The following is a 24,936-nucleotide window of genomic DNA, read 5'->3' on the forward strand; positions in this document are numbered from 1 at the left end:
TATTCTACTATCATTCTTATCCTCACATTCCCTGCCCTCCCTTCCTTTCACTTCCCTCTACCTAATCTAAGGTTATGCTATTCTTTTTTTTTTTTTTTTGCATTACAATTCTTAATACACATATATGCCACAATTTTTGTATCTCTGTTTGTATGTTGACATCCAATTCAAGTCTTCATACATGTACTTTGTACAACATTCTTATTTTATGAAATTACTCTTTGATAATAAGACTTCTTAAATTAAAAAAAAATTCTCAGTTCAGAAATATATCTCAATATCTATATTTGAAAAACAATTTTTTTTTTATTGTATGTGGTGCTGGGATCTAATCCATGGCATTGACTATGCAGAAAAGCCCTCTTCCATTTTGCTACATCATCATCCCCAGCAAAATTTATTAGAGTTTCTCCTTTCTCAGCAGTTCCTATCCTCCCAATTTGCCCAGCTGTAGGTGTGAAGTATCAAGTGAGGATGTATCTGTGGAAGAGAGAGAAGGAGAAGGAAGAGTTTGTTGTGTCCTGGGAATTTCATCTTGAGTTGTCTTTACTCTGTCAAATCTCTCTCCTAAAGCCCAGAGCACAGTCCAGTCCGTGTAAAAGCAGAAGGAAGAAGGGTCAAGAAAGGACTTTGCTAGCTACCTCTGATTTCACAGTTTCTCCCTTACCCTGGTAATGTTTAAAACTTATTACCCAATAGGACCAATCAGGTAAATTCCTGACAAGGACGATACCTCTCACACTGCAGCTTCTGGCTCTACCCTCTCACCAGCAATTTGCATTACATCTGCAGCATCTCTGGGCCAACACTGTGTCTCCCATGTGTCATGTTGGCTCTCACACCCTCTGCCTCCTTTTAGTGCTTGGGGAGCTTGCAAAGGAAGCCCACTATGAGTGTGGCAACTTTCCAAATGCAGCCTTTGGTCACTTAGCTAAACAGATATAGGACAAACAGAAGTCCATTCAAACAAGCCACAAACTTCGGAGAATGAAGAGTAAGCTCTTATCAGATTCTGAAGAGGAAAGAGCCACAGTTCCCCCGTGGAGAGAGTGACAGATGGAAATTCATATCCCACAATCTCTCCATGGAAATTCCCTTATTCTCATCTTCTAAACTCTCAAATATTCATCAGATTCTTAGTGAGTAAAGTAAGATCTTAGAACCCCAAGTTCAGAGAATTTCTGTCCCTTATTGTTTCCTATAATCTTTGAATTTAGGATTGGTTGGCAAATATTATCATGCAGGTCAGCTACAACTGAGGCTGAAAGTTTCATATTTTCTAAGGTTTTATATGCAGGCTTAAAAAAACTAAGGAGTTCATTAATATTTATCAAGCACCTCCCATATGCTAGCTATTATTTTAGAAGTTGAAAAAAAGAGATCTGTAAGAAAATAATAATTGTTGTTTTTATGGATACTTAGTGAAGAAAACAAAAAATAAGTAAGTCTAAAGCATAATAGATATGAAAGAGAAATTTTCTTTGGAAAGCATGTGTGTATAGACAACAGTGAGCCAAAATTTCAATGAGAAGGTGGCATTTGGTTAAAGACCTGTGAGGCAACAATGGGAGCCCCACTGCCAACATTGAAAGGTGCCTTTTAACTATTGAACAATATAGGGGACAACAATATAGATTTGGGAACCAGAAAGCCCAAGCTCAGACTCATGCCATTTCCTGTGGTATAACTTCAAGTAAGTTGCTTAATGTCTTAGTTTTCTAAGTTGAAGATGAGGTTATTATTTTTACCCCAAAATTTTTTGTGAGGATTAAGAAAGCTATTATACAATCTAACAAACAGTGCCTGGCACTCTATGTTCTATTTTGTATCTCTTACTATGAATGAAAAGGAAGTAAGGGAATGAATGTGCCTTTAAAATTATAGTTAGAGATATAAATTTGGTAAGTTTGAATTATAGATGAGGTTAGTTCTTTGAAATTGGATGATGATACTCAGGGAATAAATATGAAAAAATATTTAAGGATTAAGTTCTAATTCTTGAGCACTAAAGAATTAAAAGTGTGGAGATGAGAAAAAACTAGCAAGAAGGACCCATATGTTCAACAAAAGAGGAAGTGAGTGTAGTGCTTTGTGAACTCAGGGAAGAAAGTATTTCAAAAAGACGGAGTTGTGATAGTGTCAAATGCCACTGAGAAGTCGAGTAAGGCCATGCCATGAGCTAAGTTTGGACTTCACATTGGCACTGTGCTGACTTTGATAAGGGTGATATCAGTAGATTCATGAGGGGCAGTCATGACTAAAGTGTGTCCAAGGAAAAATAAGAGGAGGAAAATTAGAAATGCTAATTATAGACAATGGTGTGAACGAAATTTGGGATAAAGTGATGGGACATATAATGTTAACTGGAATAGAAGCAGGACAAAGGAACAGTTTTCTTAAAATTGAAGGGAAAAATGACAAAAAGCACTTTAGTTAACAGAAATGGTGGGGCAGATAAAAGGAAGTGTAGGATTACTAAAGCCAAGTCCATGGAGGCTATGGTGGTAGAGATTCATGACATAAGTTCACTGGTCAGCCATGAGATCATGGGCATTGTTTAATAGAGAGAGATGTGGATGATGTCATTAGCTAGGTGCTGTTCTCTTTGGTGGCTTCTATTTTCTTTTTAATTCAGTGAAATAAGGAGTTCATCAACCAACACCAAGAATGTGCTGAAAGTTTGAGGAATATGGGGGGAATATGGACTGGAGAAGTTTATGATGACAGACAGAATTAAGAGCTCACATGACATATGTAATCAGGAATAGATGAGACTGGTTTCATTGTTTTGTATATTTCTCTAACTATATTCACGCACAAGGGTGCACACATAGGGGAGCTATGTAATTGGGTTAAATTTGCATTGTGATTTAATAAGACTAAAAGGGCAATGATTATAATTGACCTTGAAATTGAAAAATTTATGGAAATTAGTAAATACATGAGGAAGAGATAGACAAATAAAACATGGTAGTTATGTCTCAGTGGGGCAGATGTTGGTGGTGGAATGCCAAAGGGAGTGAACTTGAAAGAGGGGAAGCAGTGATAAGATAATGGAATGCTTAGAGGTTAAGGTATTAGCAGGAATGCTGTTCCTAGAAATGGCAGCGAGAATGACCTAAAGTGAATGACACAATCTTCAGGACAAAAATCACAAGGACCTGAAATGCTAAGGTACTAGAGAGAACATTTATGTGGATATTGGATTTCTAAGAATTCTGACACAGTAATACTAGAGAAGGTGACCAGTTAAAATCTTTAAGAAATCCAGGAGTGGTAAGAAAAGCAATTAAAAAAAAAAAAAAAAAACCCGACCTGGTTAATAATGGGATTTACAAATAGGGGGTTGCAAGGTATCCTAAAGGAGATAACCTATCAGCTCCTTTTTGTTTGTTTGTTTGTTATTTCTTCAGAATTTCTTTTTCTTTCTCAAACACTTGAAAAAATAAGATCTTGTTTTATAAGAAATTCAAAGGCTCCATATCATTAGAGAGCTAAAAGAAAAACTTAACTTTATACTATAATCACTGCTAGTTGAATTTAAATCTGCCAATAAATGTCAGGGACAACATCCTCTCTCCTATCAGTAACATCTATGATGCTTTCCACCTTCTATACAATTCTAGAGTTCCATGGGGAAATACTGATATGTCAGTGACTTTTAATCATCGAGATACTCAAGTAAAGCTAATTTTTATACATGATCTTGGCTTGTCTTATATTCCAGCACAGAGAGGTAAGAATAGAAAAAGCAACTCCTTGTTGTATTTTTAAGCTGACAGTTTACATTTCTGAATAATTATACTAGTTCTTTAAATATTATTGTCATTCATATTAATAATTAAATTAAAACCTGAATGTTATCCTGATAAAGCAAATGATTTACCTTGCGTTCTGTGACCTTCCCTGCTACTGCACAGTGTACTCACATACACATGTATCAGATGACCTGAATATCCTGAGTTGTTTGCACAGTCTGTGTTCAAGATTTCCAGATGAGATATGCATTGAGAAGTTGTTTGCTTGTAATACCAGAGGAAATGCTTATTAAGGAACTACCAGAGATTTTTACTTATTTATGTTTTACTCCTAAACAGTGAAAAGAAGGCCAAAGAAGTAATTTATCAACTAGTAATTTAAAACGTGGTGGCCATAATAAGCACACATAAGATTCTTAAATGGATGAAGGAAATTATGATTTTTGCATCATCATTCCCTAGTTGGCAGATGTTTTTTTTTCCTAATTGTCCCCATTGACTTGCTTCTAATGAACATATTGGAAAAACCTCATTATTACTCTTGTAATTTAAATTATTGAAAAGTCTGAATTTGATAAGAAATATAGTTTTAAAAGTATCTTAAGATACGGAAATAAGTTGGATTTACCTTTCATAGGATCATCAGAGTTGTAGGAGACTGTGGGCATCATCTGATTCAGGGCTTCCATTTTTCCATTACAGATATCAAGATAAGAGGCAACCAGACTGGGTTCTGAGGCTTGAGTTCTAAAGACTTCTCAGCCACTCTCTATCTATGATCAGAGTCAGATAGCTAGTAATTGATGTGAAAATATAAATACAATTAGTACATTGGTTTTTCACAACCACATAAAAACCTGTCTTTAGGACTTATTTGCTATATTCATATTCCCAATTACCTCATTTCTTTTCTGGGAAAAATATTGTAAACTGTTCAAAAATGACCCCATGTATATTGCATAAATTTGTATTTTAAAGAAATTGAAAAAAGAATAGTTTCTTATATAGTGAGAAATTAAATTTCAGATGGAAGATCAACAATTACAAGCTCAAAAGGAAGCTTTTGAGTAATTAAATGTCATATCACTGAGAGCATCATAATGTCTTAGTCAAAGTAAAGTGGTTTTTTTCTCTTTCCTCTCCCCCTCCTTCCCTTCCCCCTTCCCTTATCTCTCTTTCTTTCTCTCTTAGTACTGAGGATTAAATCCAGAGGCAACACAGAATCATCCCTTTTTATTTTTTGAAAGAGGGCCTTACCAAATGCCTGAAATTGACCTGGAATTTTGATTCTTCTTCCTTAGCCTCTTGAATAGCTGGGATTATAGGCATCGCCACCATGATGAGCTTTAAATAGATACTCAAAGCTGACCAATGATCAAAAACATTATCTTTCAAGGGTCTCAATAAATTATTATTAATATTTTATTAGTAAAGTTTTTATTAGTAAAGGTTTTATTAGGCACTAACTCATTCTTTTTTATATTTTCTAAATCAATGTATTTAGAATATAAGACATCACAAGTATGCTTTAACATAGTGCTAAAGAATATGGAACAATTTTCCTGTCTCTAGGATACATATAAACAGCTTATATAATATTTATCAATATAATGATTACTTAAATTATGTTCAAAACTCTTCCAAAAAATAAAAATCTTTCAAAATATAATCAAACCATATGATCAAAGCAAATTAAAAAACCTCACACTGATAATCTAGAATTCAGAATATTAAAAATAACATACTCAGAATAATTATTTTTGATACATACTCACTGCTTTAATCAATTCCTTAGTCACTTCCATGCCCAATATCTTTTCAGTGATGTTTTTAAGATGTTATTTCCAATATGGTCTTATTATTTTGAATTTTCTCATAACCTTACCATTATTCAAAGTTTCATCTTATGGTTAATATATTCAAAAGTGTTGACACTTTAATTGACTTTTCTCCATACATTTTTAATGTGAAAATAGTGTGTGTATCTACCAAAGTGAATCTGAACCTAGAAAAAACGGGAAATACATATTTGTTCTGTTTTTTTCTTATTGAAAGAGTTAACTAATGAGTCAAGCAGTACTCACAGATCTTGCATTTTTGCTTCCATTCAGAATAACTTCAAAAATATTTTAAAAACAAAGGTTTATTAATTAATTTGTCTTTTTTTACATGTTTTAGCAGATTTAGATGCTGGTAATTTGTAGTCTCTTTAGATCTTGTTCCTTTTCAGTGTATAATTTAAATTTATCCCTTTAGAAACTTCATATATTCATATATACATATATATAGAGAGAGATAGATATCTATCTATCCCTATATTTATTTTTTCAATTCTTAAAAAGGAGATATTCTCCAAATCAATCACATGATTTCTCTGAGATGTGAGAAACTCTATCGCTATGCATTGATATTTGTATAAGGATTTCCAACTAATCTTTGAAGAAAGTGCAACCAAATTTAGTGAACTCTACCCAAAATTTTCATATTATTTAAGGAGTTGGGTTTGTTTTACAAAATTGTTCTTCAGAGGCTCATGTAGTTCTAAACTTTGTTTGATATCTGGCAGCAAAATGTATCCTTGTGTTGATGTAGTCTTTTTTGTTTAACATCTTAACAACAAATGATTGTCTAGGTAGTTTAAAACTCTGCATACATAAAATATTATTAATGCTCAAAATATGCCTTTTTGAACATGACTACTAATTATATGTCTAACAGAAATAATTTGAAAGAATTTCTCTGGCATTGGTTTCTTAATTTAGAATACCACTCTTGTCATCACACTGTAATACACCAAAATTTTGTTTTTATATTACAGAACAAAAATGTTGTGATCCTCAATATTAAACAAGCTATATGTTTAGCATAAATTTTCTTGGAGAAAAATTCAATGCCTCATTGATTAAATATGCATTTTTAATTTTGGGGGGTGCTCATCAATGCAAATTTGTAGTCTGGTGACTTTTTGCATCTTGTAGACTACTGTACAGGCTTAAGCAAAACTTTCTAATGTTTTGAGTGATGACTGGGGCCATGATTAAATGATCTTTTAACATCTGTTGCCTTTCCTGAAGGAGCTAGCTGCCCTTAGGGACTGAGTGTTCCAGCTAGCATCACTTTACCAGTCAGTTAAAATGCATTTGTGTACTGTCTCTCAAAGGGAGGGATTGTGCAGGCTATGAGTTTGAGAAAATAAAGGGAGGCATAAAAAAGAGGGCTCATTTAATTACTACCACTGCTTTCTAGTAAATCATATTCTATACACTAACATGTATGTACCATACCTTAAAGATTGCCACTCAGTGGTCCTATTGCAGTTCCTTATTAACCATTAAATTATATGTCACTAGTAGAGTGAAATTTGGAAACCTCTAATAAGCAGTAATGCAAACTGATAATGTTAAATATAATGAGGAAATTCATATATTTTGGTCATTAATTGAACATCTGATACACAGTTATGGATTGACATATTGTTGAATATCATGTCCCAGAGATGATTTAACTAAGTTTAACAAAGATGATTAGAAGAAATGAGATGGTGGTGAAGTCAATGACACATAAATGGGAATAATTCTAGAGAAAATTGACAATCAATATAAGGATGGGTTTCATACACATATGGCAAACCTATTAATAAACTAGGGCATTACCATTCTTAGGTAGGAAGTTTATAAGTACAGAACTCACTATATTAACTAATCCTAGAACCAAAATATTTATCCTTCAAACTTTATTTTGTACCTTGAACATCAAATTAAACAGGAAATATTCTGAACAGAAAACCCTGAAACCACAATTATAAAGATTTTTGCTCTGGCTATCTGATAACATGAAACATAGACATACCATGAACTTTGAATTCAGTATTCAGAGAGTTTTAAAAAAATGGCCATTTATTGAATTTAAGTTATTTAATCTATTTCAGATTCAGAAATCTCTTCTGCAAAATGGTATTAACAGCACCTAATTAACAAGGTTTTAGAGGCTAAATTAAATAAACATTGCTAATATCCTACTACTCAATAAATAAATGCTAATTCCCATTTTTATGTACATTAGCAAAACTGTCCTCATTTGCAAACGCTATTTGCATCTCTCTATTAGAAGTGGCAGGTTAGTGATGGGTCCTATTTTTAAAGCTTTTCTTGAGAGAGCGAGAGAAAAAAGGAGAAAAAATTAAAATTCTTCCAGTCAACAGTAAACATAAATTACATGGTATCACTCAAGATCAATTTACAACATTACTAATAGTTATATTATCTGTCATCATGTGTTAAGAGCTCTGAAAGAGAAAACTAGGCTGGAAAATTAGCAGGGCTGAAGGTGAAGAATAAAGTGCACAGAGACCATAGGGACACTGTTTATCTGGGGACCACATCTACTTTCACAGGCCTGGAAAATCTGTGGCTTAAAAATATCTGCATTTCTAAAAGAAGACTATTCACAGTCATAGTGAATAAAGACGAGAAAAAAAAAAACGTGGATAAGTTTGATCTTACTCAAAGAAAACTGAAAAAAGGATCTTTTAAATTATTTATTTCCATCATTAAACCTATTTTTAGATTACTGCTATAAAGCCCATATATCAAGCATATATACGTATTTACTATTTACGCATCACTTCTGGGGCAACCATTAAACTTTTCTGACATCCTAAAATTTTATTTGAAGATTTGTGAAAAGTCTCTCTTCTTTGTCATTACTGAATTATACTACTTATTAGCTGAAATGTCTTTAGAATATAGAATCTGGGTCTTGACAATTTTTTATACTTTAAGTTCAGTAATTTCGAGCCAGTAGAGGGCTCCCTGCTGCAATGTGATTCTATAAATGTAAAGTCCAGCAAGAATTGTTAGTAATGAACCAAAGTAGGATTTAATATTCGTTATGGGCTTAAGTATTTGTTCTAACTCTGTGTTTAATTAAGAAGTATAAAAAAAGATGAACGAAGTAAAGCCAAACCCTACTTCTGATCCTTGAGATATAATTTGGTAATTTTTCCATCATGAAAAATTTAATCTTTTATTGCTATTCCAATTTGAAAATTTAATATGCATCAGTCCTGCATCATGAGCCTGCATAGACACCTGCAGTCTGATTCTTTTAATAATTCCATACTTATTATTTTCTGTTCATTGTTTGATAATGTATTTATTAAATGAGGCCAACCAACTGATCATCTCCTTAATCCAGTAATCAATACAATCAAAGCTCAGTGAAAGACATTATTTTTTTTCAGTTTAGTACTTGTTACTTTTACTATTTAAATTGTAACTTGAAATCTAAAAAGTATTGGATGAAGAAAATACTTTTTTTTTTCCAACATTTTTTCAATCTTTTTTTCTCCAAGCCTCATTCTGCATGTGTCTGTCAGTTCCCACTTAGTGAAATGCTTAGCAATTTTTGCATTCCCAATAATCAACATACACACATACTTTGGGTAGTTTTACTTAGAGAATTTTATTAACACTATTTTGACAATTTTTAATAATATAGAATTACTGCATGCTCCTCAATCTTCCAAAAAAATTAGCAAACATATTAGACATATGTATCACAAATTAGTCTGCTGAACAAACCAATTCTGTCAGATTTATTCATTTTCATTTCAATGATGTTTTTCTGCATCATGGCACTTGGCATTACATAGTTTACAAAGGCAAATGCAGTCTTAGGCAGACAACTATTGTAGTATGTCTTTTTGGCTACAAATCTGAATTTAAGCATAATTTTACCAAACATCAAAAAAAAGGAGCATCCAACAATAGAACAATACAAATTCAATATTCATTCCTCTTTACTGTTGGTAAATTTCCTCCCTTCTTTTTACATGCATTGTCATAGATAGTACCATAGATAGTAAATATAACATCAGTATATTTGAAATCATTTGCTTTTCAATGATAGAGCAAAAGGAAAGTAATTGTTAATTGACTTTAATAAAAAATAATAAATGTAAAAAGCAAGAATAAGTAAGTACATTTACTTTTCATTAGAGAAATCATCCCTATAAGCATTGTATAAGATAATTGCATTTCCATATTCAGTGAAAATATGTTGTGGCTATGGAAAATTGATTAAAACAAGAGTGCTATGTATACTTAGGTTATTTCCCAGGACCAGTGGCAAGAAGTTTCATGCTTCTTACTCCCCAGAATGTTATGCAAATGGAATAAAAAATCTAAAGAAATAAAAAATAAAAAGAAAAAAAAGGAATTAATACTTTTGTTCCACTGAGTTGCAAATATTTCCTAGGGGAAAATGAACATAAACATTTTAGACAGTTAAATTAGTTAAACTAAATCCAGAAATTGTTCACTCACAGCTTTTAGCCAATTTAACTTAAAACATGTTATGTGAAGACAGGAGTGGGAGTAAAATGTTTTGTTTTGTGTTTTTCTTCTCCCTTATGCTCACAGATCTGGGCCATTTCAAGGGATGGGCCTATCTGAGTAAGATACTGAACGAAATGGAACTTTGTTCTGGCATTTGGGGATATTGCATGTTGTATATGCTGTATGAAAAGATCTCATTGATTAAATAGTTCAGAAGCCTTTAGAAAAGGAGAAATTAAAACATTGCTCCTTTCGGAGGCAATATAATCTAGCCTATTATGAATTCCACCCAATATGAATTTGGATTCAAGCATCATGGCTGATTTACCTTCTTTTTTTAAAAAAAAAAAAATATTATTAACATATAAACCTAGCTGTAAAATTCTTTTTAAAGTTGAAGACATAACTAAATTATAATAGGTAACCTCAGAGTGCATCTAGTTTGTTGCCTTGCTTTCAAGTAACATCAGACACTCACAATAAATCACCAAAAATTATCCATGCAGTTCTCTTGGTTTCTAGTTATCTTAGCAAGAAGAAGTACACAATCCTCCTCAGAAAGAATTACAGTTGTAGGATTTTTTCATTCCATGTAACCTGGATACCATGACCCCATAATGCATATATCTGTGCATTGAGGGTAGTTTTTGTACCATCAGGCTTTCACTAAACAAACCTTTCCTCTTGCCTCTCCCTACTTTCCAATAAGTAAGCTAAAATTACTTCATAATCTCCATTTTATGTGGGTGAATATTAGAGAGATGATGAAAGAGAGCGATACTCAAACAGCTAGCAGTTAGGATAGGTGTGTGAGAGTTTCTTCATGTGTATTTTTGTGTGTGTGCAAAATACTTCTCCTAGCTATTACAATATGGCCAGTTGCCTCTGGCTAGGAAGATGATAACTATGCCTAGAAGATCCATTGGAATGTACAAAGGAAGAGCACTAATAATAAGATGGAGGCATGGAGTGTTCTGGGGTGAGAGACTGAGATGAAGCCAAAGCCATTAGCTGAAAGCCATTAATTCACAGAAAATATCTTAAATTGCACAGTGCTTCCTATGAAGGCCTGAATAGGGAAAGAACATCACCACCACAACCAATAACAACAAAACTCTGCCAAACACTAATGTTTAGCTTTGTGAACTGCCCGGTTTCATCTGAACCTTATGGTTCTACCTTATGGATAAGGCAGCCCTTATCCTTCACAACAGACAATTAGATGATTTTCTTCAAATCCCTGCATTCCTTCCAGATTAAAATATCCATAATATGAAAAAATACTAAAAAAGAAAGCCAGCAGTTATACTGAAGCAGAAGTCAAGAATAATATTAACATTATGGAGTTGCCTTGGAAGTCAAATACAATATATTTAAAGGCTGGTTTTCATTTTGTTACTCTTGACTGTAATTCAAGAGGAATGACCTCATGGGATTCCTCATGGTAGTGCCAGGTAAAATAATACCAAGATTAGGGTAGTATTTGTGAAAGCTCTTAGACCTGTGCAGTGAGTTGCTCTTGTCTCTGAAGATGGTTTACTGATGACAAGATAACCAAGAAGACAGCCTTTCAAAGGGGACAGAGATGACAAATCTATAATATCAAATCTATAATTAGTTTGGATCCAGAATATTCTTTGAGCAACTAATAGGTACTTTGTATTGTACAAGTTACTGAGACCAAAAATATATTTGGCAATAAAAGCTTTTATTAATTTTGAATATGGTGTCTATGGTCTCAGGATTATCTCCATGGGGGGAGGCTCAGGAGAACTATTTCGGTGAAACCTGAAAAATTGTAAAAGTTTGTATGTCATTTTCCTTTTCACCACTTCCAAAAGAATGGATAGTCCCTTTCAGACTATCTGTATCTGGATTTAATATTCAACATTATTTGGATTCCCAGTAATAGTTAAAATTCTGACCTAAATACAGAATGAAAATAGCAATTTTAGCTTATGTCTTTGTTATTAGTCCTCAACTTTACCACCAAGTCTTTCCACCTTTGAAACTATAATTTCAGTCCTTATTTCCTGCAGTCCTCATCCTGAATACACTCACAAAGACCTTCCCTTTTTTCAATTACCTAAAATTTCTCCAGCTTCCTACCAAAAATTTAGGGTTATATTTGAAGTTTTATTCAGTTGGTTTGTTTATCTGTCTCAGGATCCTGTGCATTATCCCTCAATAAAGATGTAAAGCAGTTGAAGCTGATGTATCAGAATTAGATGACAGTAATGTGCAATGGTGACCCTTACCTAGGCCAGTCACTGTCTTGGGCGTCTTTACTAGATTATGATATCTATCATTACAAACTTCAGTGACCTGGTATCAAGTTTGTTGATGAGGCAATGGAAAGTCAACTTTTAAGTAGTTTATTGAGGAATCATACAACTACCAAATATTAGAGCTGGGATCATGCTTTACATTTATAGTGTCTCATAGAAAATTTAACTGTACAGCCCATGAAGTCCATTCCATAAATATGAACATTCATAGTGAATTTATTTCCTTTTTTATAGTAATCACCTGTATTTGCTTGAGTATAATAGGGATTGAACTAGGGGTGTTCTATCTATCGCTGAACTACATCCACAGCTCTTATTTTTTACAATTTTGAGACAGGATCTCAATAAATTGCACACATACCCTTGAACTTGTGAGCCTCCTGCTTCAGTCTCCTGAGTAGCTGGGATTACAGGCCTGCACCACCATACCCAGGTGCTTAGATATTTTTTTTTTTTACATCAGTAACTTCTAGATTTCTGAGACCTTTTCATAATATCTTGAGGATACAAATTAGAATTCTTATGTATTGAAACCCAGATTGGTATGGAATGATAGAAATAAAATATCCTTCTAAAAATATGTATGACTCTGAAATATTCACCCTGTGCTATTAAAAATATTCAAGCAAGGAATATTTACTGCTTTTATATTTTTATATATGCATAGATATATAAAGTTAAAAATGTTACATATGTAATTTTGAGTTAGAAAATTATTTAACATGGACCCAACCATTGGTTATTGTAGGTGCTCCACTTAAAAATGTCCCATGTCTAACCTTTCTCTTGCCTTCATATTAAGTTATTAATTTTAGGTTTCCATGTTTATATTAAATGTGTCACATTAGATAATATTTCATTAACACATATTTCCATCAAATATTTGTAAAATGAAGCCAGCAGAATCTCTACTTTAGTTAGTGGAAGAATAAATGGAAATTGTAGCATTTAAAAAAAAATTGCAATATTCTACTCTAATCTACAGATACGTGGTCCAGATACATACAAACTCAATGCACACTTATTTTCCCCCTAGGTCTGGGCAAGTCCCATGATTGTAGCAGCTGGATGCAAAATATGAAACAGAGGAAGTTCATTGTTAGAGTCAAACTCTCCTTGCACTAACACATCATTAGTGGCCCTTGTCTTCAGGCTATTTCCTTGGCTTCCCAGGGATTTCAACTCTGATGCTTGAACTCTGGCCTCTACAGATGCTCTCTCTGTTTCCACCACCTCTTTCCAAAAAGTTCATCAATTGGCAGGTGGCTAATCTGAACAATAGTCCATATTAAAACCAGTGGGACCTGGTGTTATTCTGTAGCTCCTCCCAGTATGTCTGTCTTTCAGAGCCTTATTCGATATGGCTCGTATGAGAGCAAATCAGGCATCCAATTGTGAACGAGAGAGAAGAGAATCAGAGGAGGTATTTGGGTGGATGTGGCCTGCCCTCAAATTTTAAACCTTCAAATTACAAACAAAGCTAGTGGATTTATGTTGTGTCTATGTACATATGTGTGTTTGTGTGTTTGTTGGTTTGAGTAGACATTCTACTTATTAATAAATGACATAACAAGAAAAGAAAAAATGTTACTCTGAGCAGTGGGAAGTTTCAATTATGTAGCAAAATCCCATAACTTTTATGGAAGTGATAAAATAAAAAGGCTTCTTATGTCATTTAACCTTTACAAAAACTTACAAGTCAAATGAAAACTTTAAAGTACTTGAATTATTCACAAGAGAAACAAAATATCTGAAAATAGTTAAATTTATTTTGATTCTCAAGCATGTATTTATTATCATAAATATGTAAACAGAAAATACTGAGATGTCTCATTTAAATGTATGCCTACTGGCAGCAGAAGTGTAATTGTATATGCATCCTGAATTGGCAATAATAGGAATGAATATGTTAAATAAGTGAAATCATTTTGTTTATAGGTAGAGCTGCTTATTCTACTTGTCAAGGAAGGAACTTGAATTATTTTAAATATCAAATAGCATTCTTGGGAAGATTACAGGATTAATTACTTTATAAAAAATCATTGTTTAATTAACTATAAATTTACAGCTAAATTTGGATTTTTATATTGAATTACTAATATTCCCCTGGAATATATATTATCTCTAACAAATCATAGATTGCCCATAAATACCAGAATATATTTTACCTAAAAATTATTTCTTTGATACAATGAGGTCCATAACACTAGGTAACTGACTACTACTAAATAGGACTATAACAATCACTACAGCAAAATCTGTTTTAATGAAAACACATTAAACATGCATTATTTTTTATCAAATTTATTCAAAGTAAAATAAAACCCACTACTTTCAAAATATAATTTTTAACACAATGTTTTGGCCTTGGTAGAGGTGACCATTATCTGCTGTACAGTAAGAACTCAAAGAGAAATCAATCCTGAATTGCTACAAAATATCTCTATTACTTATTATTTCAAAAGAGCAAATAAACACAAATATTACTGGAACATAAATTGGGGCCAAATGTGCTGAAGGTCCTTTTGAAATTAAAACATCAGAAAGATATTAGGTAGTGACACATTTTCCCCCTAGGATTTTGCAACAACTTAGCAATAAATGTGAACTAAAAAGAAATTGAGATTTTTTTTTTCTTAATTTCAGTATAGTATATAGAGAACCAAAATAAGTCATATGAGGAAAGAGGCAAACAAAATTCTAAGAGAAATAATTTCCAGACACTATACACATTTTTTTTCTTTTTGTGTATTTCTAAATACAATCACAACTATTTTAAAAGTAAAATTGTAGGAGAACTTATTACTTAATTTTTTAAAACAAGCATTTTTAATGTTAAATTTTAAATACATATTAAATTTCTTAGTTGAGGAAAAGCAATATAAAAAGAAAGTTCATGTGAATTTCCATATATATATATATATATATATCAGTCATAAAATATCTACTGATCCTAATTTTTAAACAAGAGAATATACTGGATATACCATAATCAAGCTTTATAAGAACACAAAATAAACTCTAGAAGAGAGTTTTAAAATTCTTTAGATGACTTCTAAAAACTGAAAAATCCAATATTTAACCTTTTTACTACTCAGTAGAGACAAAGGACACGTAAATAGAGTGAAAAAGTATCCTCTTTATTTACACAACAAATGCAGTATCATTCATTTCAACCACTTCTTCAGTTCCCTAGAGCTGAGTCTCTCTTTTGGAAGATAGTTTGTTCACTTCTAAAAGTCTAAACTGCCCAAGAAGGTCCACCCTTTTCAACAATATTCCTAAAGACTATCTTGTCTGTGCAGAACATATTTGAGCTACCAGTGTAATACTTGAAAATCAAACATTACTAGGAAGATTGGAGATCACATCAAGGTCTCTAAAGCCCACCTACAATCCAGAGGACATATTTGAAGACAGTTGGCATGAATTAGCTACCGTGCATGCAAACCCATCTGGTTAAAATTGTATAAACCATAATTAGCATAAAGTGAAAATACATGCTACTTTTCTCAAAAACATCTGTGGAGTTTTCATCTTTGAGTTCAGAGTTTGAATAAAAGTATCTTACTGACGTACAACTTCAAAAGTTTCCAGTATTGCCAACCCTTTTAGAGTATGGCAATCTGTTAATATCAATTTTAACACTGTCTTTGATTAATCACTGGATTCTTACTTTGCCTTACAAACAATGATACATTTCAATTTTGATTTTTTTCCCCAGGAAAGTTGCTTTATATTTTGATATGTATAGTCTCCATATCCTGGTGTCCTCCTCAGTTTTTCCAGGTTAGATTTTAGGTTTTGTTGTTGTTGTTGTTTTTAAGTTTGAAGTTTGTCAAAAGGACAAAGAAATGCCTAAGTCACCTCAACTACCACATAGAGAAAAATTAAGAGAGAAGCAAATACTGAGACAGGATTTTTGTTCACTGGGTGACCAGAACATGTCCCATGTTAAAACTTATGCTTGATTTTATATTTCTAATTAGCTAAGTTTCTAATACCATAGAAGAATAAGACCTTGTAGCACCTTTTCTTTAACTACAGGAGAGAAACAGTAAGGATACATAAATAGAGTTTGAATAAAGCCAAATTAATAAAGGATCACATATCATTTGTGAGGAGAGAAGTTATGGGGAATGTTGACAACTGTTCTGGGGAAATCAGGAAAGATAGCATATTTTCCAGAATCAATCATTTTTCTATAATAATCTTTCACTTGTACTCACCATAGAGCCTCATTTTTTTCCCTTTTTATAGATTTGAGAATGAAATTTTAGAAAAACAAAAGGCAATCAAAAACTTTTAAGGATGGCCTGTTTAGTTTATTAAAAGTTGGGAACAAAATAATAATAGAATAAATAACAAGGCACTTAATTACTGTTACCTAGTTTGAGTCTATACTAAGACTTTATTACAATTAGAGATGGGTGAACCATTCAGAATAAAACAATTCCATGCTCTAAAACCAAACCCCGAAATTTTTCTTTTTTTTAAGTATAAGTTAATTTAGTGAATTTAAAATTTTATTATTACTTCCATATTTCTGCAAAAATGTTATGATTACAATTTTAAGTAAAATTTTATTTAATTTTTTCGAGTATGCTTACCATCACAAAATTGTTTTGTGTCCTGCATGTTTTGAAAATAAAAATATTTGTTTTGTGTCCCACATATTTTGAAAATAAAAATAAAATTAGCTACATTAATCATAATCCTTAAGGGTCCTAATAGACTTTCTCTAATGGTGAGAAATACCATGTATAGATTAAAAATCAAAGTGATAGTCCTTTCTCAACTCTTTTATTTCTGACTACATAAATTTAAAACATTTATCTTCTAAAATTGGAACTGTTTTGACAAAAATTATCAATGATATCATTCAGTCGTAATTTGCCAAAATGCTGTTTATGTGCTAAATGAGTGGCAACCAGCCCTTTCCCCCAATAATCCTATCACAACAGCACATTGATCTTTCAGTGTATTCAAAGCAAATGCTTGAAGCATCTCTAACATAAAAAAAAAAAAAAAAGCCTAAGGTTTCTCACCTAGATAACGATTTTTAAAACTTGATGTACTAAAACAGAATGTAGAAGAATATGTGTTTACACATGCACAATACCATTTAGTACTGCTTATCCAGGATATTTACTGTGTCATCAAAAATATTTTTTTGTATTTGTCTTCTATCTAGGAAACAAAAAGAACATCTCTTAAACAAATTCATTTTTAGAAGAAAAAATGTCATGTTTATAGAAAAAAATAGTGATGTCTAGTTTTAAAAATAGGATAGTCTATCTTGGAAAGATGTGTTTTGAAAAGGCCCTTACCTAGTGTTTTTGCTTGTGTCAAAAGGATGATTAGAGTATATGGGAACCTCCCAGAGTAGGCGAAAGCCAACAGCCCACATATGGCTTGCAGGCTGGGGGAATTCTCTGTGTTCTGCCAGAGATGGGACTGCCCAAATGGTTTCTCGCGTAAGTCCCAAGTCATAAACTGCATCCTACTAGGCCAGCCATGCCAGAACTGGACCCAAGGGTATACACAGTCTTGGCTGATGGGAAACAATGACTGCTTCCTAAGGAAGCCACAGCTGCTTTTCTGAGAGACACCCCAGATGCGTGAATTTTCCCTTACTTTCCATTTTTGACTACCTGTTCTGGCAACAGTTCCAACAAAGGGAGAGGCAGGCAGCAGGCACCCAGCTGTTTTCAATAAGGCTTGGCAACTTAGGTACTGATTACATAAACACTACAGACATTCAGAGAGCATATTTTCTAGCTTTTAAGCTATAAAAAAAGGTGTGAACCCATACCAACACCCCACGTTTTGTCTGTTCCAAATAAGATGATGAAGAAGATGATGATAATGATAAAAAGCTTTAATTATGAAACAAAGATTAGTAGAGGCAGCAAGATTTTGCAAACTGTTGGGAAGAAGTTCAAATTATACAAAGTTTTGGAAAGATATGAAATCTCCGTGTTTGAAGGGCAAGGAGAAACATGAAAAACACTTCTATATATTCTCCCATTCTTCTATTATCTACCTATTATAATAATCTTCCACGTTAATATTGAATTCCCTATATCTGAAACAGTTCAAAATAATTGTTTGTATTTACACAGATCTTCATCCAGGATGATCCTGAGCAACCTAATTAATACAATATATAGGCAATTCTTTAGAGGTAATGTCTCTTGAAATATTCTTTGACATATGTAGAAAGAAATACATTAAGCAATGCTGAATTAATTCTGAGAAATATCAACATAATGGAATGATAAATTGTTAAAGTAGGCAATCAACAGGAAAATTCCAAAAGAAGGGATGAAATTTGAAGGACATAATGAAGGAAGGAAGAAAAAAAATATTACTCAGCCTTAAAGAAGAATGAAATTATGGCATTTGCAGGTAAATGGATGGAGGTGGAGAATATTATGCTAAGCAAAATAAGCCATTCCCTCCAAACCAAAGCCCAATGTTTTCTCTGATATGTGGATACCAATATATAATGGGGGGAGGGAAATATGGAGGAATTTTGGATTGGGTAGAAAGAAGTGCATGGAGGGGAGTGGGTATGGAGGTAGGAAGAATGGTGGAATGAATGGATATCATTACTCTATATATATCCTGTACAGCCAGACAAATGAGAAGTTGTGCTCCATTTGTGTACAATAAGTTGAAATGCATTCTGCTGTCATGTGTAACTAATTAGAACATCTTTAAAAAAAAAAAAAAAAGCCTTTTAAGGGCGGGGGCTGTGGCTTATAGGTACAGAGCTTGCCTAGTGTGTGCGAAGCCCTGGATTCGATCCTCAGCACCACATAAAAATAAATAAATAAAATAAAGGTATTGTGTCCAACTACAACTAAAATAAATAAATAAATAAATAAATATATTTAAAAAAAAGCCTTTTAACAAAACATTTGCACACATATGAAGTATGTGTAAAGGCTGAAAAAGAGAGATACCCAAGTCATCAATTCCTAGGTATCAACATCTCTAATTAAAAAAAAAAAAAAACTATACATAAATAGTAGAAAGATCAATAGAATAGAGGGAAGGGGACAGAGTCTGGAAGAATGGGGAAGGGAAAGGAAAATGCTGGGGACTGAATTCTAACAAATTATATTCCATGCTTTCATAATTATGTCAAAATGAATCCTTTTGTTATATATAACTAAAAGAACCAATTAAAATAATTTAAAATAAATGATCTTCAATCTCCATGGACACAAGCTTGTCTCCTGGCATTCTTCTGCCTGAAATTTTACAAAGTTAGGGCAAACTAGACTCATCTTTGAAAAATGACCTAGTGGTTATTGCCAGAAAGATGAGAGGTAACATTTCAGCAGAGACAGTGATCCTCACCCTTTGCAGAGGAACATACTGAAGAAAAACCAGTCATGTAAAATTGTAATGGTTATTGATAAATGATGGTGAGTTTTAGGGACAACAGAAATTTTGGAGGTAAATATTTTGCTTGTTTGTCTTTATAGTTGAAGAAACACAGTTTGTACATTAAAATACTGTCTTGGTTGCTTTACAAAATAAAAACTTCAAAATGTTTACCTTTTACCTAGTCCATAATTTGTGGATGCTTATTTCATTGATGAAAGAAAGGAGGGAAGGAGTGAGAGAGAGGGAATGAATTACTAGAGTTCTTAAAAATAATGTTGTTAAAAATAAGCAGGAAAGTTTTAATATAAAATATTGAATAAAGGACAAATTATACTTTAGTACTGTATGAGTGTTCAGAAAGTGACTTTGTAGCTTCAAATTTGTTTATCATTTTGTCAAATTATCTTTTATGGATTCTGGGAAATGTGTTAATACTTGTGGTGAATAAGTAGGGAGCAAGTGGAACCTTCTTGGTCAGTTTCTGAAGTTAGGGTGTGCAACAAAATTGCCCAGATTTCAGTTACCCTAGAAGATCCTTAAATATCCCCCATAGCACAATAAACATGGTTTGGATACACAATTTTATGGTAATTCTTTCACATACTCAATTTTGAGAACCACTATGCTAGACTGAAGACATTGACCAAAGTAAAATCTATACATAGATGTGTGTCAGCTGAACATAATCCTGACTGTAAGTAAGTTGTAAAATTCTCATCAGAGAACAGAGAAATGGATAATAAACTCTAGCAAGCTTCTGTTTATGTGGAAGGTTTACTCCATTACGTTTGAAATTGTTTCTGTTACTCTAGTACATGTTAAATGTATGTAATTGTTTTGTGAGGATCAAATAAGATAGTGGAATACATCTTGATGTTAGCGGTAAATTCCAATATCTGAGAGTAGCTTAATTGTGCAAATGATGTTACTGTACTTTATCTTCATATCCAGGAGAATATTCAGTTTGGCTCTTTTGATGTAAAAAATTCTGTTTTAAAATGACGTTTTAACTGCCTGTATTTTTTTCTATTGCTACTTCTGCATCTTTGACAGCAATGATCCTATAAGAGCCTAGCCAGAAGTTTAATTTCAAACATTTAAATGAATAAATTCAATATAAATTCTGTCATACCAAATGTAACATATCAAGAATTTGTTATAAGCAGAGTTAGCCAATTTTAGATTTAAACACTTTCTCTTTACCTAATCATGATCCTCTGCAATAATCCAGTCTACCAGAGTGTATTTACTTCAGGGATTCCCCTTTTTTATAAAACAAGAGACAGAAAGAAACTTCCAGAATCCTAGCACAAAGAAATTGCTGTGATCCTTAACAATTTCACCAGAATTAATATTGATTAAATTGCGTTATAATGAGTTAAATTTCTCCATACCCTAATCAAAAGAAAGAACACATTCAGAAATAGTCTTTGTATTTTTTTTTCCTTTGTTGTGGTGAAGTGAGTTACAAGCTCTCATAAGACTTAAAGACTCAACACTGCTTGGGTATAGACCAGAATTCTCCCACATGGGTTTGGTGGCTGGGTCAGTCAGAATGATATTAGTATGTTTAATTTTCAAAACACATACAGTTGGAACAGATGTGTTTTATAAGGACTGCAAAATGAAGTTCATGAATAAGGAGGCCTGGGTAATGTTTTAGTAAAATATGGTTAGAGATCACTCTATGAAACTAATTCCTGCTGATAATCATAACTTGCCTCTGTGAAAACTAGTTTATAATATTTGTGTATAGCACTATTGAGAATATCAAAGCTACCAAGATTTGAAACACTACAGCAGGAGCTCCAGAACTTTATGTAAATTAACCCCGCAACATGGAACACATTAACTTGAGGGTTTTTGGAATTTGGAATTTTGAATGCCTAGGATGTGGGTTTAATTGAAATGCAGTATTATGACAGTTTTCCTCTTGAGACAGAAGTTTTTAAGGTGCATGCAAATGTATAATTGAGCATTGACATATTACATCATGGAGATACATTTTAAACAAGCCATACCTGCTTTATAATATTTACTTCATGAAATACCCCTGGATATTCAAAGATTCCTCCTTTAGAGTCCAGCCGTCTGAATAAATGAACAGTGTGCTGAGGTGAGCCAGTCAAATCTCAGATGAGGCCAGGCCTCAAAGGCTCACACAAACACAAAGCCCTTCTTCTGGAAAAAACATTTCTGGGTTTTCAACATAAATCAAGGTCAACACATAATACAATCATATTCTAGTGCATTGAAAAGCTGGAAAACAGTCTAACTGGGACTGTGATGCTTCCAGAAAACTCGTAGGCCAAACAGCAATCAGAAAGAGAATTCAGGAATTTGTGTTCAAACCCCATGCCTGTGAAGGGGTTGCCTGCTCTCCTGGGGAAATTTTAAGTGGGTGTTAGAAAGGGACACTTACTCCATACTTATTCCATGGCTAAGATTTACAGACTTTCTTTTTCTTACTTAAAAAAAAAAAGGGCTGGTGATTTGGCTCAAGCAGTAACACACTCGCCTGGCATGTGCAAGGTGCTGGGTTCGATCCTCAGCACCACATAAAAATAAAATAAAGATGTTGTGTCCACCAAAAACTAAAAAATAAATAGTAAAAAATTCTCTCTCAAACAAAAACAAAAACAAAAACAAAAAACAAACAAACCCCAATAACAACTGTGGACACAGTGGGAGGTAATACTAAATTCCAAGAGCCTTGATCTTCACACTGAAAATTAACTAATACTTTTGTGGTTCAAAATGAGCCAAATCTTTTGGTTGTAATCCTATGTGCATCACTCACAAAGAGTGGTAATAGTAAGATAGAAAACAATGACCAAAAATTTTGAAGGGTTACAAAAATTCTATGTAGTAATAAAAACTATGCTTGGTAAAATTGCATACTGGATTCAACTATATGGCAGATAAACTAAACATTTTTATTGTTCTATTTAAAAATATAAAGCATCAAATTAACAGTTGCTTATTGCATCGCAGAATTAAAAGCTCTATGATCAAAACAAATATCTATTGAGTAAGCACTATATTCTTAGAATATACTAGAATGAAAGTAACAGAGATATTTTATATCCATATTCCAAAATACTCTTGACAAAGATATAGATACATCACATATTAAGAAAAGGACTAGGAATTCCTATAAAGTGACATATTACATAGTCATTTTTTTCTATTACAAGTATATTGAAATACCAGATAAAAACAACCTTTGAAGACCTAATGTATACCTTATCTCAAAAAAAAAAAAAAAATTCTGGATTCTAGGCTGAAAGAATAAGAGATAAAAGGAACAGAAAACTGAAGCCTTGATGCTCTCCTCCGGCCATGAAATATAGCTGTGATTAGTGGGAAGTTGTGGTAACTGGAAATAATCCTAAGAATGATCCTACAAATAATCCATGAAAAGGTACTATAAAAACAACCACTGGCCCAGAGAAGTAGTAAAGAAGTTTTTAGTTCACTCCATGCTGCTGATGGGGGAATTTTGTGGAAACCGAAAAGCTGAAATTTCCTACAATGGGAGTGAAAATTAACATAAATTTCCGTCTCTCACATGAAATTGCTGAGGACCAGAAGAAAGAAATAAGTGTTAAGTAACAGAGAGATCTTTTATAAACCAAGGCACTTAAGAAGCTCAGGGATATAACAATCCCAGCTGAGTATGAGCTAATATAACTTGCCTGAGTGCATGTGAGCATACACAAAGACATCACGAGGGAGGATTTAACCTATAGGAAAAATGGAGAATTTAAGCCACAAATATAAGAAGTGATGAGAAAGTTGGAAATAGAAATTAAGAATTTTTAAAAGTTTTAAAGAGATCCAAAAATAATAGAAAGAGGGAAAAACAAAAAAAAGTGATAAAATAAAAAGTAATAGGTACATTTAAACAAAAACCAAAATACCTCAAAATGTAGTTGTTAAAATGAAAGTCAAAAATCAATAAAAAAGTTATTAATTTAGAAGATAAAAAAATCACCAAGAGTTAAAGAAGATATGAAAATGAGTTGGAAATATGGAATTTAAATAAGAAATTTAAGATGTGTTAAAGCTCAAGAGAGGAAATAGAATGGTGAAGAGGTAACATTAGAAGTGATAACAGATAGTAATATTTCAGAACTGGAGAAAAACAGGAGACAAGTATCCCCTTAAGCATTAAAATGAATCCCAAGAAGCTTAAAAAGAAAGAAAAAGTTCAGATATATTTTAGTGAAACTACAAGATTCAGGAAAAGAGGATAAACGTAAATGGAAACCAGACAGGCATATTATATTACCAGGAAAAATATAAATATTGCTATGTAGGACTTTAAGTAAGAAGGACATACTTTGAAATCTCCACACATTTCTTTAAATTTCATGTGTCAACCTGAAACTCCACAGCAGACAGCCTGAAAAAGATTAAGGGCATACAGGGAACATTTTCAGATGAACAGAACCAATTCGCTAATCACAAACCATTGCTGATTAATTGCAGAAGGATTTATACTTCAGAAAGAATGAAGTTAAACAGGAAATAAAGATGAGAGATAGAAAATAGAAAAGAAAAAGAGGAAATCACAATGCAATGGGCGAGGGGAGATTTTGATAAACCAAGTGAACCCTGACTCATTTATAATAAATTGAGCAATAAAATTCAATAGTAACTAGTAGGATTAACACTAAGTAGAAATAAATGCTACAATATTGAAGAAAAATGAATTAGATTTAAAGCATTACTAAATCCACTGAACAATAAAAATGTAAGATTAATCACTAACAGAATTGAAATTATGACTTCCAAATTAGTAAAACACAAGTTTGTAAACACACACACACACACACACACACACACACACACACAAAGCATAGTGAATGTACTATATTGTATGATGCAAGGAGGGAGAGAAATAAAAGTACAGAAAATGTATTACAGATTAAAATTGAAAAGCCAAAATAATAGAGGTGATATCAAATACATTAGGGCTTGAAACATATGCAAATGAATTTTACTTGCCAAATAAAGGAGATTCTCAGAATCTCAGATTGAATAAAATTTTTCTAATCATATGATGTTTGTCATGTATGTATATATGTATAAACACAGATACATAAAATACATGTATACAAATGTACACATGTATTTTATGTATTT

At 32.6% G+C, this 24,936-nt stretch overlaps 1 protein-coding gene across 1 annotated transcript in view; it reads right to left on the reverse strand.

Annotated features, from left to right (window-relative positions):
• Positions 1-9,273: 9,273 nt before the first annotated feature.
• The window catches only part of Agmo (alkylglycerol monooxygenase), a 333,523-nt gene continuing 317,860 nt past the window's right edge, over positions 9,274-24,936 (reverse strand). Inside the window, exon 13 of the mRNA XM_076863071.2 lies at positions 9,274-9,942. Within this exon, the coding sequence (XP_076719186.2) occupies positions 9,868-9,942 (75 nt within the window). The 3' untranslated portion in view covers positions 9,274-9,867. The remainder of the gene's footprint in view (positions 9,943-24,936) is intronic.

Source organism: Callospermophilus lateralis, chromosome 1 (assembly GCF_048772815.1).
Source record: "Callospermophilus lateralis isolate mCalLat2 chromosome 1, mCalLat2.hap1, whole genome shotgun sequence".
Taxonomy (NCBI): Eukaryota; Metazoa; Chordata; class Mammalia; order Rodentia; family Sciuridae; genus Callospermophilus; species Callospermophilus lateralis.